This window comes from Myotis myotis, unplaced genomic scaffold, assembly GCF_014108235.1.
Source record: "Myotis myotis isolate mMyoMyo1 unplaced genomic scaffold, mMyoMyo1.p scaffold_m19_p_19, whole genome shotgun sequence".
Classification (NCBI taxonomy): Eukaryota; Metazoa; Chordata; class Mammalia; order Chiroptera; family Vespertilionidae; genus Myotis; species Myotis myotis.
This window is the reverse complement of record NW_023416323.1, coordinates 29,407,586-29,419,909: the sequence shown is the minus strand read 5'-3', so window position 1 is coordinate 29,419,909 and position 12,324 is coordinate 29,407,586. Positions and strand designations below refer to the sequence as shown.

Genomic DNA, 12,324 nt, shown 5'->3' with positions numbered 1-12,324 from the left:
TAAATCTTTTTTGCTAAGCATAATAGATAAATGGTCTTATTTTAAAAAACCTTTTTTATAGGAACCAATTCTGGTGATCTCCAGAGATTTTTCTTGCTTAATTCTTTGTTGTTAGATTCTGGCCAATGAAACTTGCTATTACTCAGAGTATATTAGGAAATTCCTTTAATGGTTTTAAATCAAGTGGGCCCTTAAAGAGAGAGGAAATGGATAGTGGTAACCAGTTGCTGAGTGTAATCAAGTACTTTATATAAGAAATCCATCCAATAATCTGTCCTTACTCTGCTTTTCATTCCGCCATTTAAGACGGATTTATTTATTTTAGAGATTATGGTTTTGAACTACCACTTCCAACTTTTTAAGACCCTCCCCAGTGGTTAACTTACTTATCTCCTACAACCTGGCATGTTCCAAATCAAACCTTTTTCAGTTTTATTCTTCTAGATTATAGTGACAATAATCATAGTGACAGAGTGACGGTACCAGTTCCATTTTGCCTCCAATTGATTAAATATTTTTCTCTTTATTTTTTATTTTATAATTGATATCTGGAATAATCAGCAGCTCTTTTCTCATTTATTTTCTCATATTTTTATTCCAGGATTTGCCTCTGAAGCAGGGAGTGTCTGCATTAAAAATGACCTGTAGTTCTCTGCTTCATAGGTTAGAGACTTATTTTAATATTTTGTGGCTAAGCACAGTCCCACTTTTCAAATTCTGTAATAAATTATTTAATTGGCATTGAATGTGGACCACAAGCATATATTTTATATTGGGGTTTTCTTTATTATTTTAAATGATTAAAATTCAACCAAACATCCAGCTGAGGCAATAAAAGCTTTATTCTTGCTTTACAGCTTAAAACATTAAATTAGATTTTTTGAAAAATCAATTTAGCACAAGTAAAATAATTCTATTTGGGCATTTTTTTAAAAAATGCATTTCTTAGGCCTTCTATTACTTGAAACATTGATATTCTAAAGCTTAACCAAATTCCAACTATTCATTTTGGGGAAAAACAATCAGTTCACAAATCACATTTTCAATGGGACTGCTAGCCAGCATAGGTGAAAACATGTATAGTGTATTTACTCTTAAATTGTACACTGCAGATGCTTCTTCAGCTCCCTCCTCTTCCTCCATGGGCGGTGCTTGCAGCTCCTTTACCACCTCTTCCAGCCCTACCATTTATTCTACCTCAGTCACCGACAGCAAGGCTATGCAAGTGGAGAGCTGCTCCTCAGCCTTGGGGGTAAGTAACAGAGGGGTAAGTGAAAAGCAGTTAACCAGTAACACAGTCCAGCAGCATCCATCAACACCGAAGAGGCACACAGTCTTGTACATCTCACCACCACCTGAGGACTTGCTGGATAACAGTCGGATGTCCTGCCAGGATGAGGGGTGTGGATTGGAATCTGAGCAGAGCTGCAGTATGTGGATGGAGGATTCCCCCTCCAACTTCAGTAACATGAGCACCAGTTCCTACAATGATAATACTGAGGTACCTCGTAAATCACGAAAACGAAATCCAAAGCAGAGGCCGGGGGTCAAACGACGAGATTGTGAAGAATCTAATATGGATATATTTGATGCCGACAGTGCCAAAGCACCTCATTATGTGCTTTCTCAGCTTACCACGGACAACAAAGGCAACTCAAAAGCAGGAAATGGGTTGGTATTCACATTTTTTTTAAAGTTCTATCACCATTATGCAAAACAACAACAACAAAATCATTCCCCACTTTTCTTAATTGCTTAACTCAAGTATGCATCTGAAGCAAAGATAATAATTTTATCATTGAAATACCTGAAAATTTTAAGTTAAAATTACCAAGTTTCACTAGAGAAAAAATAAAATATCAAAAGATTTTAGCAATAGTTATCTTATTATGAATGTGATTAAGTAGTATAAAATAAAATAATGTTTTGAAATAACTTAAATTTCAAATAGATTTATATTTTAAAAGGATTTAAGGACATTTTTACTCATACAAATAACTAGCATGTAATGGCTCTAGCTGAAACAACTCAACATTCACAAAGGACTTGTTTTTCTTTTCACATTGTCTCCCCATATGATTCAATCTGTTTCCATTTTTGTGAGGGTTTTAGACTTTATTTTTCTTTTATTTCATAAAAATAAGAAAAAACTGATTGATGGCATGATTTTCATCATTTAGATTTATGTATTTATTTTAAGCTTTTTTGTATTACAGTGTGCTGATTTGGGATTTTTAATTTAACTTATTCCATCACCATTTATCCCCTCTGTGCCCTCTTCCACATCCACAATGCTGCCCACACCCCACCACCACAATCACAGTGTTGTCTGTATCCATGAGTTCTCTCTTTTTCTCTTTTTTGCTCAATCTCTCCCCCCCCTTCCCACACAACATCCCCCTCCCACTAGAGCTATCTGGAATTTAATGAACAAATTGAACTACCAAGCAAAATAGAGACAGACTCATACATCGAGAGCAGGCAGACAGCTCTGATTTGGGATTTTTAAAAAATACATCATGAAATTTTTTTCTATGATTCTGGTTTATGTATTTGAAGGATGATAGAATGGAATCATAGTACATGTTTGAGTTTACATTGATTTCTGCCAGTTCACAACACTCTCTAAATATATTTCTGTAACTATATTACAGAATATTCACTGCTAGATAGTACAGAATACTGACTTATTTTTAACTTTTAAATTCCTTTAGTACTTTTATTGTAATATTTAATTGCTAGACTTTTTCATTAGAGTTTCCTACAGTGTGTTCAACATAGTTTGATAAAAATTAACACATTGGATTTTGAGAGATGTTTTTTGGGGAAGCAGGGTATGGTCCTTTAGTTGCTCCAGGATCTATAATTTCAGATTGTCACAAAAGTGATGGAGAAGCTTTTGATTGAGTTACTACTTGATGACATCATTGATATCTTTTAAGTTAAAAATCTAATTGAGTAGTATCAGAGTGTTTTTAATGTATATTATACTTGTCCTTAAATATTCTCTCAGTATATTTTGAAAGTAATACTTACCATTTAAGCAATAGTTATTCTCTGCTACTTGCTTCTCTACTCTTATTTAAAACTTTTTGGTATGATGCAGTTAAGTGAAAAATGCACTTTAACTGTTTTTTATTTTTAGAAAGTCCAGATTAGGAAATTATTTAAAAGAAAACAAGTATACCCTTTCTTAAAATGTTGCCACTAGCAGATTCAAGAATTCTAGAACATATTTGTAGAACTATTACCTATATAATAATGTTCTGAAAACATAGCACAGAACTAAAAGGCTCATGTACATCTATTATTAAATACAGATATGTGTTTATTTGGGTTTCAGTGGAGAGAGTTTTTTTTTTAAGTTCCAGAAGAGAGATTTTTATTTTTATTTATTATAAATAAATGTTAAAGTTTCAAATGAAAACAAAAAAATTTTTGACTTGAAAGTTAGTCAACACACTTGGTTTGTAGTTGCTATTAAAGAGATAACTTAGAACAAGCATGTCAAACTCAAAGGCTAACATGGGCCAAATAAACAGGGTTTAAGTTTACGTGGGCCGCAAAAAAATAAAAGCTTCAGTTTTCATAGAAATGTAGGTTTATTTTGATAGAGACATGCTGAATACAAAGGGCTGAAATAAATGAGTAATCGTTAACATAAAATAATAGAACATTTTAATAAAAATATTTTTTCTTGAATATTAACTTACCAGACACTGAATAATGCACAAATTAATAAGCATAACGCAAATAAACCTATTTTTCTTGTTCTCCAAAAGCGAAATGTTTCCTGTTGCATACACCAAACAAGTCAGTCCAAGACTAATGATGTGGCCATCGGCTGCTAAAATATTAGCTGCTAGTATTACTGGAGAGAAATGGTGCACCTGCGCATAAGGTGCGTAAGGGAAATGAATGCAACACGATTATAGTAATCAGTCATTAGCGAACATTGTAGTTCGTTATTAATAATTATGTATAACAGGTTATTGTAAAAATTAAGTTATGAAATTTTTATTAAAACGTTTCTTACATACCATTATATTGAATGGGCTGCAAAAATATTCATTGTGTAGCCCTAACCGGTTTGGCTCAGTGGATAGAGCGTCGGCCTGCGGACTGAAGGGTCCCAGGTTCGATTCCGGTCAAGGGCATGTACCTTGGTTGCGGGCATATTCCCAGAAGGGGGTGTGCTGGAGGCAGCTGATCGATGTCTCTCTCTCATCGATGTTTCTAAGTCTCTATCCCTCTCCCTTCCTCTCTGTAAAAAAATCAATAAAATATAAAAAAAAAAATTCATTGTGGGCCACATGTGTCCTGAGGGCCACGAGTTTGACATGCTTGACTTAGAACATCCTTTAAGCTGCTAGAAGGGATACTGCCCCATTCATAAGTTGCTTATTAAAGCGAATTAGAACTTGTAAAAAGAAAAAATAAACATGAAAGATATCTTGAGCTATATTTTTTCTGCTTCTGCTTTTGTATGACAGATATATCTTAGAAATGATTTGAGGTTACTCAGGGAAAGTATAACAACATTTGTCAAGACAAAATCATGAAATAATTAATGAAACAGAAACTCATCAAGCAGGAGAAGAAATGTCCAGCTTCTTAGGTAGTGAAAAATATTTAACTCTGGTATATGGAAATGATGGCAGAAGTTTAAATTTTGAATTATTAAGAACTATATCAAGAAAAGGAAAAAACCATATGTAAATATAGAGAAAATTAGGCCTTTGAGGACAATTATTCTTCAAAAGAAAAATGTTAGGAACATGAAATGTACTTAGAAATGTTTTGAGAAATAGGTATAAAGCCTTAAATCTAATATTCCATAAACTTATAATTTATGTAATGCTAAATTACAGAAAATGTACTCTCAAATATGTTCTGTACCACAGTTTATTGATCTTTAAGATGGAAATAGCATTTTTATATGATTAAAATGTTATGTAAGTTATGCCGTGGCCGGTGTTGCCAAGTGGTTAGAAATGTCAGCCTGGCCACTAAAGGGTCTCGGTTGGTTTTGATGCCTATTCACAGACACATACCTGGGTTGCAGGTTTGATCTCAACCTGGCCCTGGTCAGGAGGCGTGTGGGAGGCAACCGATCAGTATGTCTCTCTCACATCAATGTTTCTCTCTCTCTTTCTCCCTCTTTCTCCATCCCTCCCTTCCACTCTCTGTAAAAAAAATCAATGGAAAAAATATCCTCAGATGAGGATTAACCAAAAAATAAAGGTTACATAATAGAGTTTATTAAGAAAACAAAACTATTTAAAAAAATATTACTCGGTATTTAACGATTCCTAGCCATATCATTCTTAAATCCTTCTACTAAATTTCCTGAAACTCAGTAGCCCTATATTTCTTCTAGGTAGTCCTAGAAATTAAGATATGACGTTATCTTGATGTGAAACCTTTTTTGGGCATTTTATAATGAAAATTATTTTTGTGACATAGACAACCAGAAGACTATGTAGAACAAAGGAATTAGAATGTCATTTTAAGACTTCTGAATATGCCAAGAGAGTGGATTTTATTTTCAGATGCCATTTAGAAGTAAAATTCATTCAATAAACTGATACTTTCTTGTTTTTTCTTAAGCCATCTTGCCTTAAAAATTAGTAATTTGAGTGACTAATAATTAGTTGATGTTTTCCATAGTTTTATGTCTAGAAATCTAAATATATATGTATTCTATTTTTACATTTAAACCTAGGGATAGTTTTAAGGGCTTTTTAAAGTATCATTTCATAAATTGTTTAATTACATGTGCTATGTTTCTTTAAACCCTATTGGGTATACTTTGTCAACTCAACAGTCTTCATTCCAGTATGAAATATTTTGTTTTACTGAAATAGTGAAACTCATTATCAACTATTCTCATAAATAGTAGCTTCACTAGCATAAGTGAATATAAAACCATATCTTGCCAAATTAGGTGATATGCTAGATTTTCTTTATATCAAACTAAAGTATGCCCTTTTCTATTATAAAATTAATAGATGTTATTTGAAAACTGCAGAAATAGAAGAAAATAAATAACTTATAGTCTAGTTATTCAATACAGCTATTAGAATTTTGCTGTATTTCCTTTTAGTCCCTTTCAATGCATATTTGGGAGATTTTTTTATATTAGATTCAGTAAGTAAATATTTTTACTTTTAAGATGATTAAAAAACAGATTATCATTATAAAATTTTATAAGTAAGGGATTCCACATTACATTTAGAGCAAATGTTTGCATTTCAACTCAGAACGATGAAAAGAAAAATAGGATTTATTGCCCATTGTTCCAGCTTCAACTTAGTACTTTGTTCATAGGATTTATTCTTCCAGGGCCTTTTAAATGACTTACTCAGGTAATCTTTGACTTACTATGTCAAACTTACTGGCATGCCATAGCCACTTACTATTATAGAAGCTCCTTTTTTCCTCTGCTTTCCTTTCCTTGTCTCTTTCTTCTTCCTATTTGTTTGTAAAAGTTATAAACAAACTTTTTTTTTTCAGCACCTACTCTTTAAGGAATTGTACAAGATTCAGGGAATATGAAAATGATTCAACACTACTTGTCCACAAAACTCTTCTTATCCAGTCAGTCTTATTACATCCCTTTGTATCCCTTCTTTCCTTCATTCTTCTGTCCCTTTCTTAGTCATAGTTTGTACTCTGAATGGAACCAGGGCTGGTTTTGTTATTGATAATTTGAGGCAACAACTTGGTTAGACATGGAGGGGTAAACATTAGAGCCAGTTTACGGCTGCTTAACCACCATGGCTCCTCTATGTTTGAAGTCATAATATTCCTCCTGGGGCCTATTTGTTTTAGGAGGAAATTTTGTCCATAGTCATCTCTTGGCTTCTGTATTGTCAATGTGAGTATAAACTTAGGACTGAGAAGGTCCCATAGAGAAAGTATTATAGGCCCTGACTATTTTTAAAAGTGCATGGATAATTTCAACCTTTTACTTTTTAAAACGTATCTTTATTATTAAAAATATAACAAATGTCCCCCCTTTCCCCCCATTGACCCCCTTCACCTCAACCTATTTTAAAACTAACAATATTGTTTTCTGTTTATTTTTATGACACATTTGCAGTGCTTCAGATTAAATGTGTCTACCTGAAGTCCTAACCACCATTTGAAATATTTTTCTTTGAATCTATATTCCACATAGAAAATGAATGATAAACAAAATAAACATTAGAAATACAATAAAAAAAAATAAGTTAGCTCTGTCAGGTCCGCTCAGTGGTTAGAGCATTGGCCCTCACACCAAAAGGGGGTTTGATTCCTGGTCAATGGCACATGCTTGGGTTGCAAGTTCGATCCCCAGCCCTATTAGGGGTGCAGGTGGGAGGCAACCAGTCATGTGTGTCTCTCACAGCAATGTTCCTCTCCCTCCCTCTCTTTCTCCCTCCCTCTCTCCTTTTCCTCCCTTTCTCCCTCTTTCCTTTCCCTCCCTTCCTCCTCCTTTCCCTTTCTTCCCTCCCTCCCTCTCTCCCTTTCCTCCTTCCTTCCCTTCTACTCTCTCTAAAAATCAGTGGAAAAAATATCCTCAGGTGAAGATTAACAAAAATAATAAATAAAAATACATTAGATTGCTTATCAGTAAAGCCCAGATTATAAAGTTTTTATGCGCTAAGAGCTTTAATAATTTTATCACAAAAAATATGCTCTAAAAAATTATACTTCCGGGAAAGACTGTATAGAGTAAAGTTAATTTCCAATAAAAATTGAATCACTGATTTTTTTTAATTTATAATTTTCTCAGTTTGATATCCTGAGAAAGCTATCCAAAAGAATATTAAAGGTTTTCTTTAAGGCCGATTGTTTGCTTGTTTCTTTTTTGTTGCCCCTACTTTTTTTTTATTTGCTTTGCAAGTCTGATTAGAAAATAATGGTGTAGTTAATCTCATAGCTTTATATAACACTCACATATATATGTAATTTAAAAAATTTATTTTGACTGAAATACAATGTGGAAGGTTATAAGTGACATTAGCTATATTCTTTCCTGCTATTCCTAGTTTATTGCATTCAATCTTCCTTCTTCCTACCATATATATGCATTCTTTGTCTTGCCCTGTCCAAACTTTCTTTTATTTTTGCATCATTAATTAAATTTTATTATGAAATTTTAAAATATACTTTACTATGGAATATATCTTCCCCTAGGCTATATTTTATTTTGTCATTAAGTTAATCAGTTGTTTTTAAAGTTACTGCCTATTCTGTTTCCTCCTTTATCTTACATGACTTTTGTTAAAAAACAACAACACTTTTTGATGCTTTTTCCACGTTGTGCTTTGACTTCTCAGAACATTGGAAAACCAAAAAGGAACTGGAGTAAAAAAAAGCCCTATGTTGAGTGGACAGTATCCTGTTAAAAGTGAGGGAAAGGAGCTGAAGATACTTATACAACCTGAGACCCAGCATAGAGCTCGGTACTTGACTGAAGGTAGCCGTGGCTCAGTCAAGGATAGAACACAGCAAGGCTTTCCTACAGTAAAGGTACTTTTTTATTTAGCATTATATGAAGAATTTTCTCGAGTTTCATTTATTTTGTTTTTAACCAGCAAAAGCTGCCTGAAATAGAAGGATAGGCTTGTTAACTATATATAATAGAATTAAAGTAAAAGTCTGACTAAACCCTAAGATAAATATTGTTACTTTGATGTCATTTGAATTTTAGTTTAAATGGAAGGAAATGATAATGTGTTCTGATAAGAAAAATATCTGGAAATCATGAATTTTCTTCCTCTTATTTTTGATATTAGTAGCAACCATAATAGATTCTTCCAAAGCTTTATATTTAAGAAGAAATTTTAAAGTGAATTCAAATAAATATTTCAGAAATTATTATGAATTTAAAAAAATAAGGGTTTTGAAATGGCTAGTGTAATCAGGACTATTCAACTCAGGAAAGGATCAGTTGATAGGTAACATAAGTCTTCAGTTTAAGAACTAGGATATCAACTGAGTCTTCATCTTTTCAGAACTTAGACTAATGACTAAAGGGGGCTCAAATTTTAGCACCTAGGCTACCTTGTTACAAAGAATATTTCTCTTTGAAGACAAACCAAAAAAATTGGGTAGGGGATGTTTAACAAGTGTTCTAACCCCCTGCAAAATACCAAACCAGTCAATGGTAGATTCTTGATAAATACAGTTTGTGTAAATGTGTTAGTTGAATAATATTTAGTTGGACTCCCTTTCGTTTTATACTTGAATGAAATAATGGTAGAAACTTGGGATCAGGAAACTTATGGTCGGTTAATAGTCACATGTACAATATCATTTCTGCTCCTCTACTACTCACTACATCAAGCATGTTGTCAAACTCAAAGGCTAATATGGGCCAAATAAACAAGGTTTAAGTTTATGTGGGCTGCAAAAAAACAAAAACTTCAATTTTCATAGAAACGTAGGTTTATTTCGATAGAAACATGCTGAATACAGTGGGCTGAAATAAATGAGTAATCGTTAACATAAAATAATAGGACATTTTAATAAAAAATAAGATTTTTTCTTGAACTTTAACTTACCAGACACTGAATAACTGCACAAATTAATAAGCGTAACACAAATAAACCTATTTTTTTTTTTTTTTGTTCGCCGAAAGCGAAATGTTTCCTGTTGCACACACCAAACAAGTCAGTCCAAGACTAAGGACATGGCATTCGGCTGCTAAAATATTCGCTGCTGGTATTAGTGGAGAGAAATGGTGCGCCTGTGCATAAGGCGCGTAAGGGAAATGAATGCAACACGAGTATAATAATCAGTCATTAGCGAACGTTGTAGTTCGTTATTAATAATTATGTATAACAGGTTATTGTAAAAATTAAGTTACAAAATTTTTATTAAAACGTTTTTTTAAATATTTTTATTGATTTCAGAGAGGAAAGGAGAGGGAGAGAGAGATAGAAACATCAATGATGAGAGAGAGTCACTGATCGGCTGCCTCATGCTCACCCCACACGGGGGATCGAGCCTGCAACCCAGGCATGTGCCCTGACCGGGAATCGACCCATCGTGACCTCCTGGTTCATAGGTCGATGCTCAACCACTGAGCCACGCCAGCGGGGCAAAACGTTTTTTACATACCATTATATTGGCTGGGCTGCAAAAATATTCGTTGTGGGCTGCAAATTTGACATGCTTGTACTACATCAATCAATCCTCAGTCCCCTAAACTCAAAACAAGTAACAGGCAAGTGAGAAATTTAAACTTAAGATTTTCTGCAGAAACTTAGTCAACTCTCCTTTATGAAAATATTTTACCTCTGTTTTTCTTGAGGATTTAAATTATGTCTTTATTATAACCCAGTTATAAGTATAAGACTTGGTACTAAATGCTTAATTTTACAATTTGATTATTTGAAAGGCTAATTTGTGTTTATGCTCCATGTTATCTCACTCCAGCTGGAAGGCCATAATGAGCCAGTAGTGTTGCAAGTGTTTGTGGGTAATGACTCTGGTCGAGTGAAACCACATGGATTTTATCAGGCCTGCAGGGTAACTGGACGAAATACAACTCCCTGCAAAGAAGTGGACATTGAAGGCACTACTGTTATAGAAGTTGGCCTTGATCCGAACAACAACATGACACTAGCGTAAGTACTTAGTAAAAAATTTTTTGTTCTCTCTATATATTGTAGGTAAGAACATTTTTTAGTTTCTACAAGATTTTGAGTATTTTATTAAAATGTTTATAAAAATAGATTATTAAAGAATGGTAATGGGTTAAATCAACTGTTACTCTTTGCTAGAGAATTCCTGTTATGAAAGGCAGGGAAATAAAAGCCCGGTGGAATGCTGGCTTTTTGGAAAATAATATGTTTATTTGTTGGGATTAACAATATTAACATTAAAAATAAAAATTACAATTTGGTTTGCTTTCCTAATTTCTGTTTTCTTAATGTTTGTTTTAGAAGCTACTTAACAGAGATCATTTATGGCTCCTTGACCCATCTTTTAATTAGTTAATTTTTAAAAAGAATAGTTAATTGATTTTTAAAGAGAGGGTAAGGGAGAGGGAGAGAGAGAAAAAACACATCAATGTGAGACTGTAACATCAATTAGCTGCCTCCTGCAGGCTCCCTTCCGGAGATTGAGGTCACAGCACTGCATGTGCCCTTGACTGGGAATCAACACGACAACCTCCTGGTGCACAAGACTATGCCCAACCAACTGGGCCACACTGGTGAGGCACACCTTGACCGATCTTGGTGTGCAAAAGCATATTGCTAGTCTAAATTTACCTTCTGTTCTTATTTTTCTATATTATAAAAAAAGTATGTTCTGGGACTCTAGGTATTTTCATTGCCCGAAAAGTATTAGAAGTGTTAGTGATTTAAATGAAAAAATGTTTCCCTTAAACCTTTTGTTAAGGAACTTGAATCCTGAAGTTGAACCATAACAGCAGCAAATATATGGAGTAGACCTATATTGTAATTATTTGTATTGGATAGCTAAAGACTTTCTCTGGTTGGCTTTGTTTCTTTTATTTTTTTATTTTTATTGATTTCAGAGAGGAAGGGAGAGGGAGAGATAGAAACGTCAATGATGAGAGAGAATTATTGATCGGCTGCCTCCTGCACACCTACTACTAGGGACAAAGCCCACAAAGTCATGTGCCCTGACTTGGAATTGAACTGTGACCTCCTGGTTCATAGGTTGATGCTCAACCTCTAAGCTACACTGGCTGGGCTGGCTTTGTTTCATTTTGAAAGCCATTTTGCATAGGTAAGAAGTTAATTGTGGGAAAAATAAAAAAGGCCCTGACCGCTTTGGCTCGGTGGATAGAGCGTCAGCCTGGGGACTGAGGGGTCCCGGGTTCGATTCCGGTCGGGGACATGTACCTTGGTTGCGGGCACATCCCCGGAGGGGGGTGTGCAGGAGGCAGCTGATCGATGTTTCTCTCTCGTCGATGTTTCTGACTCTCTATCCCTCTCCCTTCATCTCTGTAAAAAATCAATAGAATGCCCTGATCGGTTTGGCTCAGTGGATGGAGCGTTGGCCTGCGGACTGAAGGGTCCCGGGTTCGATTCTGGTCAAGGGCATGTGCCTTGGTTGCGGGCACATCCCCAGTACGGGGTGTGCAGGAGGCAGCTGATCGATGTCTCTCTCTCATCGATGTTTCTGGCTCTCTATCCCTCTCCCTTCCTCTCTGTAAAAAATCAATAAAATATATTTTAAAAAAAGAAAAAAAGAAGTTGATTGGAAAAGAAATGTTTGAAAAATATTCAGTAAAGCCTGGCTAGTGGTTTAGTGGTTGAGTGTCTACCCATGAACCAAGAGGTCACTAGATCGATT

General features: G+C 34.5%; 1 protein-coding gene across 18 annotated transcripts in view; it reads left to right on the top strand.

Moving 5' to 3' along the window:
• Positions 1-12,324, top strand: part of NFAT5 (nuclear factor of activated T cells 5) — a 121,505-nt gene that overhangs the window by 66,827 nt on the left and 42,354 nt on the right. For 7 of the 18 annotated variants that reach the window (XR_004973629.1, XM_036346128.1, XM_036346127.1 and 4 more), the window contains 3 exons: positions 1,113-1,671; positions 8,328-8,520; positions 10,432-10,622. Coding sequence is in view for 17 of the 18 variants with exons in the window: in XM_036346128.1 (XP_036202021.1) it covers positions 1,113-1,671; positions 8,328-8,520; positions 10,432-10,622 (943 nt within the window). In the remaining variant the exon portion in view is untranslated. Of the gene's footprint in view, positions 1-601; positions 664-1,112; positions 1,672-8,327; positions 8,521-10,431; positions 10,623-12,324 lie in introns of those variants that run through there. The other 11 variants (XM_036346131.1, XM_036346133.1, XM_036346134.1 and 8 more) reach the window with 5 other exon arrangements.